The following is a 21,241-nucleotide window of genomic DNA, read 5'->3' on the forward strand; positions in this document are numbered from 1 at the left end:
ACCAAATTGAAGCTAGTGATACTAGTAACACAATTAAAACATGAACTTTAACAATTTAACAACATTAACTCATCCAAAATCAAAGATTAAGCACACCCATTTCAATTGTTCTTACTAGTTACTCAAAACAACAAATCGAGCAAGTAAAACATATATTCATGCTAGACACGAGCCATAGACACTAACTAACACAATTTCTAGTCAAAAACACGAATTTAAAGAAATCTAGAGTTTTAGAAATGTTACCCAAAATCGGTGGATTTGGTACCAAATCGAAGAGGATGATGAGAGGATCACGAATATGTAATTTGTTTTGAAGTTTGCTTCCCGATCCGGATTTAGATGATGATTTTATGAAGTTGGGGTTTGTGTGTGTTCTTGCTAGAGAGAAAGAGAGAGAGAGGGAGATGGTTGAATGGTGGTGATTGGGGTGGACTAGTTGACCTAGTCAACTAGTTTGCCCCGTGTCAATTTTAGTCCCTCGAGTTTAGAAGCGGGTGCGGGATTTTACCGAACGAATATTTTGAAAACGCTCGAGTAAATGAGTGATGTTATAATTAAATAACGGAAATATTATGAACGTTAGTCAACGGAAACTACGAATTTAAATAACGAAAGGTATTATTTTTAAAAAAAAAACGGTGTTAAAATAAATTTAACGGAAAAACACGGGATGTTACATTATCCACACCTCAAAAGAAATTTCGTCCCGAAATTTAGTTGGAAGTAGTAGTTGTTGAATCTTCCTCGAGATCTTGCGTTGTAAATTCTACGGATAAGTGAAGGTACGTCCTTGGGCATTTCAACGAACTTGACGGTCGGGATAATATGTTGTTTTAAGGTTTGGCTTCACGATTTATGGTTTCAACCGGTCCTCCTAGGAAGTGAGGGTTATCGTCGGTAGTGAGTTCATCAAAGGAGATAACAAGTTCTGGTTTCGCAAAACACGTCTTTGAGTTGATACATCGAATGTAGGATAAACGGAGACCCAAAATGAGTCGGAAAATCTAAACGGCTAGCAACGGGTCCAAAACGCCCCAAGATTTCAAAAAGGATCGAAATATAGCGGATTTAGCTTCCTACGTTTCCCGAAACGGATTGCACCTTTCCAAGGTGCGACTCTTAACGTGACGCGGTTTCCCACGTGGAATTTGAAATGTTTACGTCTAAATCGGCGTAGCTCATTTGGCGACAACGAGTCGTGTTGGGTCTTTCTTGGATATGGATAAGTTTTCTCGGTCGCTCATGCATAATCTCGGCCCCGGTGAATTGATCACCGTTTACTTGGTTTCGACAAAAAGGAGGATGACGTTTCCGGTCATATAAGGTTTCGAAGGCGTGGCGTCAATACTCGAATGAAAATTTTGTAGTAAGAGAGTTTGATTAAAGGCAAAGACGTTTCTCAAGAAAATTTGAAGTTGGTAATACAAATTCGTATTATGGTTTTCAAGACTTAAATCGTATGTTTGTTCGGTCCGTCGGGTTGTGGATGGTACGCGGTACTCATGTCTAAACGCGGTCCCGAGACTTTTTGTGAGGCACTCCAAAATCTAGAAGTGAAACGAGGATCTCGATCCGAAACGAGGTACATCTCTTTAAGGTATATTTGAACAAGTTTGTTAGGACGTGAAAACGTTTGTTGGAACAAGTTTCTGTTTCTCAAGAAAATTTGCGTCGCGGAAGATTTATCAGTTTCCAAAAACGTTCGTCGGGGCAAGTTCTCATCGGTTTCTGAAAAAAAAAACGTTCGTCGGGACTATTCACCCTCGAGGTGAATACTAGTATAACGTGGAGAGTCTCTCCCTCCATTGAGAGTTTAGAGTAAAGATTTCCTGAACCGGAAGTACGAGTGTGATGAGAGAGAAGTTTCCGCCTCGGTGCGAGCATAACGAGTAAATTGTAGTTAGTCAATAAGACTGTGCGATGACGAGATAGTATACACGTGTAACATACGGTTGAAGTCGAGAGGAATCGGTAATTCATTCGGAAGCATAAGTATAGTTCGACCAAAGTCGAAGGGGTGTCCCCGGTATGGTTGTTATAAATATTCTCGGAGTTTTCGGATGTCCAAACATGAAAAGATGAAGTCATGTACATGGCACATGGTGGTGTTTAGGTTGATCGAGTCTAACCACCATCACGTGTCACTAGAACTTTGGTATGTCTTACCGTAATATAACCACGTTGATCGAGTGTCGTTATATTACGCTAACTCATACCTCCATCCCCACATCACTCTATAGATTCAAGTTCGTGTCATCGCGAAAATCTAAAATGAACAAAATGTAACGACGTCTCAAACGTGACTCGTATTAAATCGAAAGAATTTCTGCAAATCTAAGGAAGCGTTCCCCGAGGGAAGTGTATAAATGATTGTTCACGTCAATGTGGTTCGAGTCAGACAATAAGGTATTCAGGTATGGGAAGAGTAACGAGTAGCACGCAACCGTAGTGATAAATGTTGATGACGATACTCACCTAGAGTAGTGATGGTAGTAACACCAAAAAGTAGATAGTAAGAAACACCAGTGGGAAACCGATAGTAAGTTGAAACGGTGGCAAATAACAATCCGGGAGACAGAGTTCCCGAACAAGTGTGACTAATGAAGTCGTCGTCATCCATACGTGTATGAATCATGAATTTACGTGTGTTACCAAAAAGTGGCGGAATACGAGTTCGTATGATGAAGGTTGGGTACCATTAAAAAGTTTGCCTAAGAATGATTCGAGTATAATGCACAAGTAGTCAAGTAAGTGCTATCTATAGCAAATGTATGTCAGAATGCAATGATTAACTATCCGGTTGTAGTCTAGACTCACTAATGCGTCCTAACGACTCTGTCAGACACACTAATGCACGTCCTAGTTCCCTACAACCAACGCTCTGATACCACTTGTAACGACCCGACCAAAACCGTTATTGACGGCGCCGTTAACTTAGGTCCCGTTGCGTGGTCGTAGTCCCTATATGAGACTCGTTTGACCAAAATTTTCATTTGAAAGGTACAAGACTTGCAAGTTTAGTTTACAAAACCGTTCGACAACAAGTCTAAGTTTACAAAAGTCATAAAGTATAAATGAAATAACTTGCGACATAATTAGTTTAAAAACACAGTTGCTGTAAATAGCGTAAGTATGTAAACAAAAGTTTGAATCCAAAGGTGCTATCACTAGCGTATGCATGTATGTATGCTTGACCCCCAAGCAAGAAATCAAAGTGTGCGGAAGCATGTATCAAGTAGCCGAGTATGAACCTGAGAAACATATAGAAAACTGTCAACGAAAAACGTTGGTGAAATCATAGGTGTTTGTAAACGTTGTTTTTGAACCACAAGATTTAGTATTCCCATAGTTGATTATCAAAATCGTTTGCATTCCAAAAGTATTGTTCGCGAGCACCCAATTATCAAGACTTAACGTTTCCTCCCATAGAACCCCATCACAATAGTGTTAGAACATACACTGTTTCTCGAAAATATATTTCATCCGTAGACGGTAGCGAACCGTCCGTAATGAGGGTTTGTCAAACCCGTATGGCCACACAATATAAGTTCTCGCTTACACCCTGCAAGTGTAACTAATGATAATCGAATTGAGGATTTTTGTTCTAACTCGCTGTGGAATGTTTGTTTCCTTGTACTTGTGTTCAAAGTATAAAAGTATGTAGTATAAAACTGTATATGTTTCTCATCCCATAATTTAAAAGTATAAAAGTTGTTGAAAGATGGGACTATGATCTCACCTCGAGTGCACGAGTATAAAGGTACTTCAACAAGTAAACGTGTGCATGAAAGTTGCTTAGCCTTGACCTAAACAAGTAAGTTGTATCAATTAACCGGTTACGACACAAGGTCGGGTGAAATGTGTTCAATTAGTCCTATGGCTCGTTACGACTCGAATAGTATAGCATGTGAATCACGTTGTCAAGTTTCATGCAAGAATCACGTATAAAAGCATGTTAGAACGTTTGCATAAAAGTTTGGTTAAGTTTGACTAAAAGTCAAACTTGGTCAAAGTCAACGAAAAAGTCAACACGTTCGGGTCGGGTCCCGGACTATTTTTCTATGCTAGTTATTCATATACAAGTATATTAAAACAAGTTTCATGTGAATCGTAGGTCGATAGCTAGTCAAACATTTCACGTGAAATGGGTCCAAGAGGTCAGAATCTGGCCAGGTGATTCTGTGCGCCGCGCGGGTATGTGGCGCGCCGCGCCACTACCTGGGCAGAGAATTCTGGTCAGTTTTTCCAAGTGTGCACGAACCAAAACCTTTTCTAACACAACACTTGACCCGCAAACACTTATAACGCCTATCATACATCGGTGGAAAGGTATTTTGACGAGGAATGCAACTAAGTACATATTATCAATCAAAACATGCATTTAAAATAATCAAATTCTCGTCAAATGTTCAATGAACGTTCATAATCAAAGTTTCAAGTTTGTAAAACGCATTTCATGATTCGGGCAACCAATTTACACATATGATATGCCGTTTTGAAGGTAATGAAGCATACATTACTACTAAACACTAACAATTAACATTTCATGGCATTCAAGCATCAAAAGTCCATTTTAAGAGCTATCAAACCCTAGCCAAGAATCACAAAATCAATAATCATGTTAGTGATGTTTTTCCAAATCAACCTACACACCAAATTGAAGCTAGTGATACTAGTAACACAATTAAAACATGAACTTTAACAATTTAACAACATTAACTCATCCAAAATCAAAGATTAAGCACACCCATTTCAATTGTTCTTACTAGTTACTCAAAACAACAAATCGAGCAAGTAAAACATATATTCATGCTAGACACGAGCCATAGACACTAACTAACACAATTTCTAGTCAAAAACACGAATTTAAAGAAATCTAGAGTTTTAGAAATGTTACCCAAAATCGGTGAATTTGGTACCAAATCGAAGAGGATGATGAGAGGATCACGAATATGTAATTTGTTTTGAAGTTTGCTTCCCGATCCGGATTTAGATGATGATTTTATGAAGTTGGGGTTTGTGTGTGTTCTTGCTAGAGAGAAAGAGAGAGAGAGAGGGAGATGGTTGAATGGTGGTGATTGGGGTGGACTAGTTGACCTAGTCAACTAGTTTGCCCCGTGTCAATTTTAGTCCCTCGAGTTTAGAAGCGGGTGCGGGATTTTACCGAACGAATATTTTGAAAACGCTCGAGTAAATGAGTGATGTTATAATTAAATAACGGAAATATTATGAACGTTAGTCAACGGAAACTACGAATTTAAATAACGAAAGGTATTATTTTAAAAAAAAACGGTGTTAAAATAAATTTAACGGAAAAACACGGGATGTTACATTATAAAACTAAGCTTAAAGCAGATGGCACAATAGATAGAAAGAAAGCTAGATTAGTGGTTGATGGTAATAGGCAAAGAAAAGGAATAGATTTTGAAGAAACTTTTGCTCCAGTGGCTAAAATGGTTACTGTAAGATCTTTATTGGCTGTTGCAGCAATGTATGGATGGGAATTATGTTAAATGGATGTCTCTAATGCTTTCCTACATGGTGATCTAATGGAAGAAGTGTACATGAAAATGCCATTAGGTTATGTAGGATAGGGGGAGTTAGTACAAAATGTTAAGATAGATAATGGCAAAGTGTACAGGCTAAAAAAGTCTCTGTATGGGCTTAAACAAGCTCCAAGGCAATGGTTTTCCATGCTATCTTCTGCTCTGTTGTCTTTTGGGTATAAGCAATCTAAGTCTGACTATTCCTTATTTACAAAGAAGGATGATCATCAATTTACAACAATTTTAGTGTATGTGGATGATTTACTCATAACTGGGAATAGTTCTCTTCATATTGCTCAGTTAAAAGATCAATTACAATCCACATTTCATATGAAAGATTTAGGCACCTTAAGCTATTTTTTTGGGATTGGAAGTATCTCAAACAGAACATGGTATTTTTGTTTCTCAAAGAAAGTATACCTTGGATTTACTTAGAGAGGCTGGGGTGCAAAATCTTAAACCACTCAAGTTACCTATGGATCAAAATGTGAAACTCAGTGCAGATGTGGGAACACCTTTAACTGATCCAGAAAATTCCAGAAGACTCATAGGTAAATTAATCTATCTCACCATTACAAGATCTGACATATGCTACACTGTGCAAATTTTGAGTCAATTCATGCAGAATCCTACTTCAGTTCACATGCAAGCTGTCAAACATTTGCTTAGATACTTGCTCCTTGCTCCAAATCAAGGTATCATTTTAGCTAAAAAGTCTGCAGTTCAATTGAAAGCATACTGTGACTCAGACTGGGCTAGTTGTCCAATGACAAGAAGGTCTACAACAGGGTACTGTATTCTACTTGGTGACTCTCCTATTTCATGGAAATCAAAGAAACAAAATGTTGTTTCTAGATCTTCAGCAGAGGCTGAATATCGTGCAATGGCATTAACTTGTTGTGAGATTACTTGGTTAGTTACTTTGTTAAAAGATTTGGGTCTCAATGATTTGGGTCCTGTTGATCTTTATTGTGATAATCAGGCTGCAATTCATATTGCTGCAAACCTTGTGTTTCATGCTCGCACCAAACACATTGAAGTGGATTGCCATTTTGTTCGTGATCAAGTCAAATGTGGTGCTATTAATAGAAAATATGTTCACACAAAGTCCCAATTAGCTGATGTTTTCACGAAAGTAGTCTCCACTGATCAGCATAATAAACTTTTATCCAAGTTGGGAGTTTCAAATCCTATACACTCTCAACTTGAGGGGGAGTATTCAAGTGAAGACCTGAAGTCCAGGGACTCAAATGTAAATAACAGAAGTATACGGGCTAAGGATTAATTGTAGTGCAGGGTCCTGAATGTACTTAATTTATTTAGAAGGTTACAATGTGTAAATAGTTTGTTAATCTGTTTTAGGTTGTTAGGGTTAGCAGTAGTTTAAAGCTAATGACGGTGTTCAGTTGTAATTAATCAAGTGGAATGAAAGTGTGTGTTCTTCGTTTCCAATCTTCATCATCTTCATTGTTAAATCAATTGATAATATTACACATCATATCTTAATGAATTTGGGAAAAAGATTAAAATAGAAAAAACACATCCACTTGATTTATAGTGATATAAGAGCACGATGTGTCGTGATGGCCTATTTCGATATGCATTTCAAAGTCTAGGAAGGGCTTTAAACCGATAAAGTGAAAGAGTAGTTCGGTGTCCATTTTTCAAAGTCTCGATGAAGGAAAATATTATATGGACAAATAAAAAAAAAATATAGGTAAAAAAAAAAGGTTGAATTGCACAACGTCGGATTTTACACTTCGAAAAAAAGACACCGAATCAACTTTAAAGGGTGTCGATTGACACGTCAATTTAGGTGTTCTCTAAAACGCCGAAATAGACAATTGTCACAAACCTCGCTGTTTGAGGTAATTAAAAATGATTGAAAAAACTGCTTGAGGTGATTAAAAATGATTGTAAAGGGTCAGAAAAATATTCGAAGTAAACCGGACACATCTTTAGAAAAAATACTCATTCTCTTTGAAAAACATGAAAATAAAGAAGCTCCATTTTATCCATTTTTTCAATGTATTGTTTGTCAACCATTGTCAAGTTTTAACACCCTCAAAATGGATTTTCTTGAACATATTAAGCATCAAATTTTCTTTTGTTACATTTTTCAATTGTCATAAAGTCATAATGGACGGTGCAAAGCTATTGTCGGCTTGACTATTTGCATGAAGAACTTATGTTAGTTTGTACTCCGTATTATATACAAGCAAAAAGAGAATTATTTCACAACTAAATGAACGTAAATCGTTCAAGTAATACTCCGTTTTAACAATGAAAACTATCAAATTGACAAAAAAAGATAAGCTCTAATATTGTGCCTTATGCCTTTGGGCTTGGGCTAGGCTAACTAACCTAATACTGATGTCTAAATGCGATGTTGTATACACTAAAATAAAATTAAAACAAAAGCACAACCATGAACAAAGACACACAGGGTACACCCCTCTGGAATGGATACAGTTTAAAGTCAGTAATGATCCAGCAGTGTTCCATGGCTAGAACCCAGTTTGTGGGTCAATTAACTTCCCATAAATTCGTTGGCTTGATATGATCTAAACATCCATGGTCTGGATCTTTTGCAGACTCTATAATAACTGGAAGTTTAATAACTGGACCATAAAAAGTGGCAATGGACGTTCGACCAACAACTAAATAAACATGTACCTCGAGTTGACAAGCAGCATTGACCACAAAAGCATTTAAGCATTTAGGATTGGTTCAATACCCAAACATTGTGCTTCCACATAATCATAGTTTAGATTTAGATGAAGCTGCAGATAGAGCATGCTTAACCAACTCCCTTCTCAATATCTTTCCTGCTGGGGTTTTCGGAATTGTGTTAATAAATGCAACCCGTCTAATCTTTTTGTATGGTGATACCTACAAACATCAATGACATACATACATCCTTACAAACTTGAGTACATATTTTCAGTGTAAATAATGAGACACTGATCATTTTCTCTCATTTATAAATTTTACGTATAATATGAATTGAATACCGAGTTGCCCAATGAAGCACACCACCCGGATTCAAATCCTGGCTATGCCAACTGGTTTAAAAAGGGAGTGTGACTAGAGGATGCGCATAATGTGCAATTCACCCGGTACCAGGTCTAATGCTCGGGGGGCTTGATTACCCGAGGTTTACCCTCTATGGGGGAGCCCATGTGCTCATTCATAGAGGGGTTTCCTCGCTAATCCAATAAAATACCAAGTGTTTAGCTGTGGAATAATCATGGCTTCATGGGTTTTTGTTATGTTCTGCTCATATATAGAAAGTTAAAAAAATTATATTGAGCAAGTAATCAAAAAAGTAGACATGCCTGTTTTGCAATTATCTCCATTATTTGGGCCCCGTTGATTTTGATTCCAGGTCTTGTCACTATATACGCCATGGGAATCTGTCCGGCTTCCTCATCCGGATATCTGATTTTGGATGTCAATATCACAAACAAGTGTCAATCTCAATCCATTTGCTACTAGGTTTATTAGATTTAGGATTGTGTTTTATATCTCAAACAAGATGAACGAGACCAGCCAAAAAATTATCTAAGAGGGGAATAGGTAAAGCCAGTAAAAAATTACCCAAAGCTTAACTGTGCAGTTCAACCCACACCCATTACCCAACCCACCTATCTTGCTAGTTCTAATAATTAAGATCGGAATACAGTACAACTCAAAGCTGCTTGATCAGCTTATTCAGACATACTTACGGAATCACAGCAGCATCTGCAACTTCTGGGATCGATAGTAGGTACCTTTCCAATTCAGCTGGTGGGACCTGCAATTTTCCATTGTCATGATCAGATCAAAGAAATCAATTAGGTTTAAGGAAAGTGGTGTGTGTGATTTTGAAGATAGAGCGTCACCTGATAAGCCTTATATTTGATTAGTTCTTTTAATCGATCGACAATGTAAAGGAAACCATCCGAATCAAAATAACAGAGGTCCCCAGTTTTTAACCACCCCTCAGAGTCCAAGGTTGCAGCAGTTGCTTCGTTATTTCTAACATAACCTGTTCAATTCCTCTTGTCAGCAACCAACCAAGGGTGACCTAATGCACTACTTACAAAGTTAGAGACTCAGTTTAAACATGATCAATCTAAAGCAACAAAAAATTCTATAACAAAAAAAGAAGAAGCTGATTTTCTTGTCAGGGCCAATGTGACACAAACGGCAAACCCACTGAATCATCCTTAAGTCCTAAATATCAACTTCCGTATTATAATTGCAATGCAAGTAGGATGATTATCCGAAGTAAAATCATCTTTAGGGGCCTCATTTTATAGCAGTACAAAAAGACACAACTTTGCATACCAATCTTTGCTCTTTAACTATAATTCTATAAATGACTTTGCCCCTACAGAACAAATCCCACTACAAACATTACACAACTAACACATGCATATTTTTCACAAAGTAAAAGTAATATTCAGTATGAAGGTAAAGATTTTAAAACTAGAATAGTTGAATATTCGATTACCTTTCATGATCATAGGACCTCTTAGCCACAATTCTCCTTGTTGCATTGGATTTAAAGCCTTCCCTGTTTCGGGATGAACTATTTTAGCTTCTACATTCGAGGATAAACGACCTACTGATCCATAACTTTCACACTCATGTGGTCCGATCATTCCCGTAATCCCTCCGCCAGTCTCAGTCATACCATACCCCTTTACAATACCAAACACACAAACATTTCTTTAAATTCATAGAGTTATAATCTTCATGTTATTAGATTTGAACTGCGTGATATACCTGCTGAATATCAATCTGTGGAAACCTTGCCCTGATGTTCGTAATTACTTCTTTTCCAAGCGGCGAGCCCCCACAACCAATCAACTGAAGTGAGCTCAAGTTGTAATTCATAACCACATCCGAATTCGCCATGGCCACTGTAACCGGCGGTGCTATCCGCAAAAACGTCACCTTATAATCCTCAACTGCTTTCAACATATTCTTAAAATTAAATCTCTCCATGAAAACCAGCGTCTGACCAAGTGATACTGCACTGATCAGCACAAAAAAACCTATAACATGAAATAATGGTGACGTAGGCAATACCACAGGATTAGTTTCATGCTTTACGAATGTGTTATGGTATACAGCGGATGCTATAGATATAAAATTCCGGTGAGTTAATTCAACTCCTTTAACTCGTCCAGTTGTACCGGACGAATACATAATTGCTGACGTGTCATTCTGCTTAATAACTCGCCCGGAATTAACATTACGGTTAGGGTTTTGTAACATGGAATTGAATTCAGGTGAATCGATTATGATTGTACGGATTGAGGAAGGGAGTTTAGAAGCGAATGATGACGTGGCAAATGCGATGGTAGGGTTAGATAGGTTAATTAGGTCGTTTAACTCCGATGACGTGGATAACGGATTAATTGGGGAAATAATTAGGCCTAATGATAGGAGTGAGTAGTAAATAATAGGAACTTGAATTGAGGTTGGGGATAAAATTAAGGCGACTTGATTTTTGTGAAGCGATGGAAATTGAGTGATGAGTGACGTGGAGAGTGATTGAAATTGCTGGATGAAATCGGCGTAGGTGAGACGGTGGCCGGTGGCGGAGTCGATGAGGAAAACGGTGGTGGAAGGTGAGAATGTAGGGTTGGAGTGGAGGAGAGAGAGTGTGTAGTCGGCGACGGAGAGTAGTTGTGATGGAGGTGGAAGCGGTGCTGGTGGCCGGACGCTGTGGAAGGTTTTTGTTGTTTGACGGAATCCGTTTTGAGGGTTTATCGCCGTCGCCATGAAAATAAATTGAAATTATTTGAAAAACAGTTGACAATTGTCGCAAAATAACGGTAATACTTGATTTTTCCAAAATGATATGATATGGTTAGGTAGGTAATAACCCTGTTAACCTCACATTTTGGACTTTGGAGTCATCAAACAAACAGTCAAATTATTGTACAATAAACAACCGATTAGACAGTGTATATTTAATTAAAGATACTCGTTGTTTTCAATAATCAATCTATAAGTTTTCTTAACAAATTACAGCAACTTTTATTTGGATTCTTGTTAACCTCCCTTTGTTTATAGAAATGCCAGTGTCAGTTTGATATATTTATCAATAAAAAAATGTGCAGATAGGATGATTTATTCGTTAAATAGGTACTACGTATTTAAAACCACAAAGGTTCATGATCATGATTGGGATATCATGTCTACATAGAGCCCCTAATTTTGTAATTTCTTCTGTGTTTTTAGCGAGATGCTGCCTTTCCAAATGCATCTTCAATATTTACATACACAAATGCACTGTTGCAAAAGACCCGTCTCGAGCTGTTGCGACGCCCGTTGCGATAGTTTGGTGACTAGCCCGTCATGTCTCAAAGAAAACCGTCTAACATGACAGTTAACAGTCAAAATTCGGGTTAAAGTTGAAAAAAATCGGGTCAAAGTCGCTCAAAAATCAGGAAAGCCAGAAAGTCAGAAAAACCTTTACACAACTCTAATAAGGTTTTATATGAATTTGGTACATATCGAACAACATACGCACCTGGCCACCGAATGGCACTTCTAATTATGAAGTTAAAAGGTTCAAGTTCATTAGACACCTATTGGATTTATCCGTGATAGTAGGTGTGTAAATTGTATTTCTAGTAAAAGAGGTCACCCCTCGAAGTAACAGATCAATAGCGGATGTTATTACGATAAAAAAAAAAAAAAAAAACCTTTAAAAGACAGTTTGCCTCTGGCACTAAATTTCAATCTACCTATTTAAAATGAAATGATCACCCTATAACCAAACTTGCCCCTTATTGTGTTTCCATGAAACAAATATTAAATACTGGTGCGTCATAATCATAATCATAGTTTAGATTTAGTTGAAGCTCCAGATAAAGCATGCTTAACCAACTCCCTTCTCAATATCTTCCCGGTTGGGTTTTTCGGAATTGCGCTTATAAATGCTACTTTCCTAATCTTTTTGTAAGGTGATACCTGCAAACATCAATGTTATATACTCATATACACTCAGAAAGTAAATTATTGATAAGATTGTAATCATGAAATCCTTTTTATACAGTTTTTGTTTCACTATGAACACCAAACCATTTTTTGATGATTAATGGGTAAGGATAGGAGGTTTTATTGAAAATTGTAAACTAGTTATGTTGAGCAAGTAATGAAAGAAGTAGACATGCCTTTTTCGCAATTATCTCCATAATTTTAGCCTCACTGATTTTGCTTCCTGGTGCTCTAACTACATAGGCCATAGGAATCTGCCCAGCGTCTTCATCAGGATATCTAAATTTAAATGTCATTGTCAGAAAACATATTAGTATACAGTCATATGGTTTGCTTTTTATCTCAAACAGGTAAAAAATAGATAAACTTTCAAACAATATTTCATTCAAGAGAGTTAAAATAGTAGAGTAGATTTTAAATTATCATATTTGACACACTATTTCTTTTAAATATAATTTATAATTTATATTTATATTTTTTATGGTCAACCAAACCTGACTCGTTTCCGTAGGTCACCAAAAATGACCAGTTATCCAGTTCAGCCGATCATACATATTACATTACAACACCCCTAGGGCAAACACATTTTTTACTTACGGAATAACAGCAGCATCTGCAACTTCTGGAATTGAGACAAGGTAACGTTCCAATTCAGCTGGTGGGACCTGCAATTGTTTCATTGTAATAATCATCAGATTGAATTGAAGATGTCACTTGGGCTTAGTTTAAAAGATTTAAAGCAAGAACGTTACCTGATAAGCCTTATATTTTATTAATTCTTTAAGTCGATCGACAATGTAAAGAAAACCATCACAATCGAAATAACAAAGGTCACCCGTCTTCAACCACCCTTCAGAGTCCAAAGTTGCAGCAGTTGCTTCATTATCTCTAACATAACCTGTAACTCAAACTTAAGGATCAAATATAAACATTTATATTTTCCAGAGCATCAGAACATATTTTTTAAATTTTCGTTAAGGGCATTTAAGTTTTTTATACAATAACTTATTCACAAATTATTGGGACCAGCCAGCTCCTATGTTTACCATCACAATAATAAGGTGTTTCATTAATTTTTTAAAAGGTCAAAAATATAATGTTCTTAACAACCAATGATTGTAATTGTATAGCAGTCTATTTGTTTAAATAATTACAATTTAAAGTGTGATATCTAACATGGTCAATTTTGTAATGTAAGCGGCCCTATGACCCCCATCTAGAAGATATACGTGGGGTTAAAATTCTAGTCATTTTAAACACACTAGTTGCAAAATACAGATAAAACAAGACATAATTCACCTACTACGTTGCTAGAAATCAACATATCAACTGACACAACTTTGTAGTGTCAACATTCTGGTTCTTAATTTGTTCTGTCAACCTTTTCATATAAATGAGTTATTATACTTCGACCGTCGTAAATAAACCCTTAATTACTCATTTATATGACTCTAGTGGGAGACCCAAGTTCAATCCTCATGAACTACACTTTGGGGCCTTGCCTTTCAAAAAAATAATAACCTTAACATTGTATTATGTATGATCAGCCAACTTTGGGCAAAAAGTGTCAAGTACAGTAGTCATGTTCATATTTATGTTTTTCTTTATTTGTCTAAAATAACAATTTGTAATCGGTATCCTTGCTAAAATCTAATCTCTTTTGTAACTTTCACGACAAACAAGAACAACTGATAACAATTACACAAACAGAAGATACATCACCTTTCATGATCATGGGCCCACGTAGCCACAGTTCTCCTTCTTGCATGGGAGATAAAGCCTCACCAGTTTCTGGATCAACAATTTTGGCCTCTACATTACAAGATAAACGACCAGCAGATCCATAATGATCACACTCATCTGGCTTATTCATTCCTGTAATCCCTCCCCCAGTCTCAGTCATACCGTATCCCTTCAAAGTATCATTATACAAAAATAATCAGCAGTCACATACATCAACAATCGTTTAAACTACTGATTTCTCAAATTATATAACTATCTTCAAGCACAATCATACATGGCCAAATAAGGTTTTGAGTATTAAGCCTGGTCAAGCTTGATCTTTAAGTGCCTACATGACAATTTATGTTATTGGTGTTTTTTTTTCCAACCCCATGAACCTATTATTTTTCTTTTTCCTCTTTCGTGGAGCCACCCCAATTACTACTAGTTTATCAAACAAAATGGCAGCTGTTGGAAATTAATTAGGAATACTTTAAACCACTTCCGACATGTTTCTTGAAAAACTGAACTCCACATCATCACTTCCTCGGAAAAGACTATAAAAGGCTCAACAGTACCAACCATCACATACTTCTTCAAAAAGACTAGACTCACATTTTGTATTTGCAATTATCAAATATTATTAATCGATAATATAAATCAAAATTTTTGGTGGACATTCACACTGTAAATAATCAACCACCCACAATAATTTATCTATCTTTTCATGCATTTGGACCCACCACTTCCGTCTTTGAGTTTCCACTAAAAAACGATATAGCTTCCGGTGTCTTTTGCATCCATATAATAATGACGAAGTACAAAGAGATAACGTTGGCTCAGGTCTAAGAAGAAAAAAGTACAATTTTTTTTTTTTTGCCATATCCTAGCTTTCAAATGGCCCGTTTGATTTGTAGCCACTGTTGGACCACATGCCTTTATTCACTCACACTCAAACACACACATGTAAACTGAATAAAACTTGTAATTTGCAAGAAAAAAAAAAAAAAAAAAAAAAAAGTTGCAAAGACCACCCTATAACTACATTGTAATTGCTCTGCATTTTATTAATATCACCTTGCTATCTATAGATAGCATTAGTCACACACACGTTTACGTTAAAATAGCAACTAGTTGGTCGGTCCACTATTGACCCACTCTCCACATACAACTCCACTACCTAATATCTAATTTAAACATTTAAACATTCTCTTTAAATCCATACACTATAATTAAACTATAGCTAACACTTAACAACAATTATTAAATCAAACAAAGCATAAACTAATTAAAGCCAACAGCCACGACATCTCCACATGAAAAATTAAAATTAAAGAGATATAGGGGATATACTTGATCACTAAAACTACACGCGCTACAGAAAAGCGTGAGATAAAATACCTGTACAATGTCCACATCAGGAAACCTTGCTGCAAAGCTTTTAGCCACTTCTTTTCCGAGCGGCGCCCCACCGCACCCAATCAGCGACAGTGAGCTGAGATCATATTTCAACACAAGTTCCGATTTCGCCATCGCAACCACAAGCGGCGGTGACACCGGCATATACGTCACCTTATATTTCTCAACCGCTTTCAACATGTTCTCAAAATCAAATCTCTCCATTAAAACCAAGGTCTCTCCTAAACAAATAGCCCTAATCAGCATAAAGAACCCGAATACATGAAACAACGGTAATGGAAACAAGGATACAGGATGAACTGCAGGGGCATTTTCGTCTTTTTGAAATCTTTGATGAAACGAAAAGCTTGTTATGGATATAAAATTACGGTGTGTTAATTCAACTCCTTTTATTCGTCCGGTTGTACCGGAAGAATATAAAATTGCTGACGTGTCATCTTGTTTAATAGCACGTGGAGATTTAAAAGTGAGATTGTTATTGTATTTATTTAACATGGAAGTGAATTCAGGTGAGTCGATTATGATTGTACGGATTGAGGAAGGGAGTTTAGAAGCGACTGATGACGTGGCGAATGCGATGGTAGGGTTAGATAGGTTGATTAGGTCGGTTAATTCTGATGACGTGGACACCGGATTAACCGGAGAAACGGTGAGGCCTAGGGATAGAAGTGAGAAGTAAATAATTGGAATGTGAATTGAGGTCGGAGATAAAATTAAGGCGACTTGATTTTTGTGAAGTGATGGAAATCGAGTGATGAGTGACGTGGCGAGTGATTGAAATTGACGGATGAAATCGGCATAGGTGAGACGGTGGCCGGTGGTAGAGTCGATGAGGACAACGGTGGTGGAAGGTGAGAATGTAGGGTCGGAGAAGAGGAGAGAGAATGTGTGGTCGGTGATGGAGAGTGGTTGTGACGGCGGTGGGAGAGGCACCGGTGGTCGGAGACTGTGGAAGGTTTTGGTTTTTGAACAGAATCCGTTTTGAGGGTTTATAGCCATGATTAATACTTAATTGTTTATTTTTGAGATACGGAGGATTTGGGAAGAATGGCGATTTATATTTATACTTATGCTAAATGATGATTTTATGAGATTTAATTGGAAAATTTCAACTTTCCATCACTTAATGTAATCGAGGAGTAATAATATGTTTATAGCGACATCCTGACAAATTTTAATCACCTATTTATCTGGTAATAATTAGTACTCCGTATATCATATGGAGTATCATATTTTTTTATAAAATTTTGTCATGGTTCCTGAAGTTTGTATTATACATCACAAATTACCTTAAACTATTTTTTGACTTTATTCATTGACCCCGATTATTTATTTTGAATTTATCAATTGTGAATTTTAGACCGTTAAGTTATCTAACGTGAGGGTATTTTGGCCGGTTAAAAAAAAAAATTTGTTCCCTAGTAAACAACAACAACAATACTCAATCTTGCATATGCGAGGTATATGAGGGAGGTGAGCTATAGGCAATCTTTCTTCTACTCTAGAATAAAAGAGAAGTCGTCTCTTTAACCGCGAATTGAGAAATTCTCCACCCACCGAAAGAGAAAGTCATCATCTCTCTACTTACTTCGAATCAGAAAAATATTGTCTAACCAGATACTGTATACGATTAATAGAAGTAGTTTCTGATGTGGAAGCTCAGACTAAGTCGCGACCACAGAGCATACTCCAACTCCTATAACCGAGACCCCCCGCCAAACCTGACGCTCTGATACCAGTTGTTGGGAAATTACGACCTCACTAATTCTCACCACACAGCCCAACAATAACAGTAAAGAAATAAGAACAATCTACAACACAAGAATTTAACGTGAAAACTTCAAAACAAGAGAAAAAATACGGGCCTTCAAATAGAGAATTACACTATATCACAAATTGTTACAATGACATAGACGACTCTCTTAAGTCAACTACACTCTCCAAAGTATTTAACTAATACAACTCTCAAACAAGGGTAAGAAAGAAAGAAATAATCAAATACTTAAAGTGTATTGATTGATGCAAGTTAGAAGTATGCTCATGACGTCCTTTTATTACCAAGTCATCCACCTTCAACTTCTTCCTCCCACCGATGTGGGATAATATCATTTTATATTCAAAGAGGTTACTCCTCTTTTCTTCCATCCACTAATGTGAGACGAGTAACCATATCATTTTTCTATAAAAAATAAACCATAGGGACCATTGTCATTTGTCATTCCTTTGTAAAGTATCACACCCATTTTTATTTTTTATTTTACTTATTTTTAAATAATAAATAATTAAATAACTATTTGAAATTATATAAAAAAAATAGATTAAATAATAGTGAGGATCATTGATTTGAGAAGGTTCTCGTTTTATATACTTGGTTAAGATGATTTCAAATCACATATGTAATTAGTTTAAGAATTTTAATACAAAAATTACAAAGAAGGATGAAAATGAAATTTAACATATAACCTCCTTAAATTTCTCATCGTTATCCCTGCTGAATTATAATAACGACGGCTCATCATTTTCCTTTGTGGACTACAAATCAAAATTCATATGGTTAGTGATATATCCAACATTCAAATTACTTCATCCATCAATATTATGCATTGAAAGATTGTACTGGACAGCCTATCAATGCATAATTTTGGTGGATGAAGTAATTTGAATTTTGGATTTATCAACTATATTTATGCTGGTAATTATGATAGTTCATCATAATTTAATTAATTTTTTTTTTTAAATCGGAAGCTTCCAACATTCTTTTTCTTTTAAAGCAAAATGCATTATGTTAAAACATCAAAGAACAACACGAAACAAGATGACCATGTAACGAGAGCCATTTAAGGACACAAAACATTACACAAGATTTAATGGATGCAAAGTAGGCAACCTAACTATACATCAACAACTAAGCTAAGCCCGAGCAATACCAGACAAACAAGACTCAAAATCTATGACACTAATTCGCTACATATTAAGGTAGACACTTGGATTTGCAAACCACGTTAGCCAATCGAATTGTTTCCATTTAGCTCTAGAAGAAATCTACTCGAATGATTTAGTTTGTATCTCACTTAAGGCCATCAGGGTATTTCAACTTTAACAAGATCCATGTGCATACAAACTTTATGCATACAACAATTTATCAAGATATATATTTTTCAACGATTGTAATCAGGGATACAAAGTATAAATAGGACTGAAATTTGGAATCCAATCAACTAAAAATGAAAACATTATTGTGGATATACATTAATATAGGGTAGATGCTTCAACTTATGTAAGATCACTACATTCAAATACTTATACAAACAATCAAATATGGATATATTAGTGTAGTGGTGTGCACCATTTGGTTTCAAACCGAACAAACAGAATATCGAATCGAATCCAAACAAAAAAAGAAACTGATAACTCCTAAATTATACAGTTTTTTGATAACATTTTAAGGAGTTATCTTAGTATTTTAAAGACATTTTAATCCTAAAACACACTAAAATGGATAAAATGGGAAAAAAGCTAATTCTAATAATTTTATCAAAGTTATGTATCAAACAGGATCAAAAACAAGGAAAATTGCAGAAAAGGGCTATGAAGCCGCCGGCCAGGGTTCAAGGAAGCCGCCAGCTTAGAGTAAATATACCAGAATGTTCTAGAATTGCTCGCAGAATTCGATGAACTTGTTGATCAAGCAAAATACATTTAAAGCCGCCGGCTTCACAATGAAGCAGCCGGCCTTAGTAACACGGTTTCTCGACTTGTCGGCCAATTTCAAGTAAAAATGAAAACAAAATCAGAAAGATTTGTCGGATCACTGAAGCCGCCGGCCTGCTATCAAAGCCGCCGGCTTAATTATGACGGCTACACGTTTTGTGCTTGCTGATCAAGGTTAACTTGCAAAAGGAGTCACCGACCCAAGGAAGCCGCCGGCTTCACGCTGAAGCCACCGGCTTGGCCACCGTTTCTAAACAGTATAAATAAAGGCCTCCTGTTACAATTTTCAATGTACAATACAACTCAATACACTTTTATTACAGTTTCGTTTTTCTTTTAGGTTTTCCATTGAAACCCTTAGATTATATTTCCTTTCAATTGTAATCAAAGAATATCCAAGTTATTTATTCAAGTTCTTTTCATCTACCTTTTGAGGTATGATTCTATCTTTATCTTATTGTTTTGTCTGTTTTATTATTGTAATCGTTTCTGTTCATCTTCTACTATGAACTAAACGTTCATAGTGATTACGTGAACGAAATTTAACTTTGTCTGGGAATCAGATGAAGCCGCCGGCTTCGTGATTTAATCCGTACAGTTTCTGGTCCTTTTTCAGATCTGTATGGTAAAGTTTCTGTAATGATGATTGAACTTTTTTGAATCTGTTATGCTTTAATATACTTATTTTCCATGCTTAATGATTAGATAACATAATTTTAGGGTTAATTAATACTTGATCCGATGATCTATTATTCGATTTATGCTACTTGTTTAGATCTAGTCCATCAAACTTGTCAAATTGAATTGCATGTAACTAGGTTAAACAACATAATAGTGATAAATATGTTGAATTACGCTTATATAATAGAGTTTGATATTGTTAGGCTTAATCGAAGAACCTTTGTTCGTATTTGTTTAATTAATGATTGCATGAGAACTTAGTAGTAATTGACTTTCAGCTAGTAATTTGAGTTGATCTACTTGGTGTTTAATAGCTTATATGATTTTCAGTCTATTTGTATGTTGATCCTCATCACAAGATTAATATGTATCATGTAATTGAATTAAATATGAAGAATTGAGATGTTAGTCATGCACATCACGTGTATAGCATATGCTTTAAGTCCTACCTATTGAATGATATGCAACACTTAGCTTAGCCTATTAAGGGATAATAGTTGGTCTATGATTATTATTCTGTTTTGTGTTAATATAAGTTATGAAACTTGCCTAATATGATTACCTTATGAGTTATTCGTTCATGTAACTGCTTTTATTTTTAATTGTTTTGAATCTTCAATTCCTTGTTTTGTTTTATTATTCAGTTTATCTGTAAAGCATCTCTTTCCTAAGAGATAAAAATCTATCCTATATAAAAATCTATCTTTAATCATTTAATAAGGATTAAACTATTTAATAAAACAACTTTTATCCGCATCTACGCTCTCTTAGGACGTTAACCTAAAATACTACATCTGATCGGGTTTTGTTGCTCGTTAGAGTGTTAAAGTGTATTAAATAAAGGTTTTATAAATTTAAAAGTTGAAATAAAAGATTAAGTGCTACTGCACACACTTTCCAACACATCAACTTTTTAGCGCCGCTGCCGGGGAGCGCGGTAAATATGGAAATTAGATATACTTTGGTTATTGATATTTCTTGAAAATGGGTGATGACTGTCTTCCTTTAGAGGAGGGTTGTTGGGGTTCCGATTTAAAGGCTCATGCTCGAACCTAGACGCTGACAGGTCACTTAAGTATTGAAAGATTCAATAGGCCGTGTATGTTTGATTATTCGTTGTTATGCGATAAAAGTTGTTATTTAATATTTATATTATT

General features: G+C 36.0%; 2 protein-coding genes across 2 annotated transcripts; both read right to left on the reverse strand.

Moving 5' to 3' along the window:
* Positions 1-7,783: 7,783 nt before the first annotated feature.
* On the reverse strand, positions 7,784-11,327 carry LOC139894510 (4-coumarate--CoA ligase-like 9). Its single transcript, XM_071877838.1, has 6 exons — positions 10,323-11,327; positions 10,048-10,237; positions 9,434-9,579; positions 9,278-9,345; positions 8,888-8,990; positions 7,784-8,441 (listed from the first exon to the last, which is right to left on the reverse strand). The coding sequence occupies exons 1-6, from the start codon at positions 11,325-11,327 to the stop codon at positions 8,310-8,312; spliced, it is 1,644 nt and encodes a 547-aa protein (XP_071733939.1). The 3' UTR covers positions 7,784-8,309.
* An 880-nt stretch (positions 11,328-12,207) lies between these two features.
* On the reverse strand, positions 12,208-16,726 carry LOC139894509 (4-coumarate--CoA ligase-like 9). The gene is made up of 6 exons (XM_071877837.1): positions 15,675-16,726; positions 14,274-14,463; positions 13,304-13,449; positions 13,149-13,216; positions 12,728-12,830; positions 12,208-12,524 (listed from the first exon to the last, which is right to left on the reverse strand). The coding sequence occupies exons 1-6, from the start codon at positions 16,689-16,691 to the stop codon at positions 12,393-12,395; spliced, it is 1,656 nt and encodes a 551-aa protein (XP_071733938.1). The 5' UTR covers positions 16,692-16,726; the 3' UTR covers positions 12,208-12,392.
* Positions 16,727-21,241: the final 4,515 nt, after the last annotated feature.

Source organism: Rutidosis leptorrhynchoides, chromosome 2 (assembly GCF_046630445.1).
Source record: "Rutidosis leptorrhynchoides isolate AG116_Rl617_1_P2 chromosome 2, CSIRO_AGI_Rlap_v1, whole genome shotgun sequence".
NCBI lineage: Eukaryota > Viridiplantae > Streptophyta > Magnoliopsida > Asterales > Asteraceae > Rutidosis > Rutidosis leptorrhynchoides.

Bases quoted from the DNA above. Each gene is read 5' to 3' on its own strand.
- LOC139894510 (XM_071877838.1), bottom strand. From the start codon at position 11,327: ATGGCGACGGCGATAAACCCTCAAAACGGATTCCGTCAAACAACAAAA. The intron at 9,580-10,047 runs GTAATCGAATAT...GGAATTGAACAG, and splicing joins AGGTCCTATGATCATGAAAG to GTTATGTTAGAAATAACGAA. The intron at 8,991-9,277 runs GTAAGTATGTCT...ATCCAAAATCAG, and splicing joins GCAGATGCTGCTGTGATTCC to ATATCCGGATGAGGAAGCCG.
- LOC139894509 (XM_071877837.1), bottom strand. From the start codon at position 16,691: ATGGCTATAAACCCTCAAAACGGATTCTGTTCAAAAACCAAAACCTTC. The intron at 13,450-14,273 runs GTGATGTATCTT...TTTGAGTTACAG, and splicing joins TGGGCCCATGATCATGAAAG to GTTATGTTAGAGATAATGAA. The intron at 12,831-13,148 runs GTAAGTAAAAAA...ATTTAAATTTAG, and splicing joins GCAGATGCTGCTGTTATTCC to ATATCCTGATGAAGACGCTG.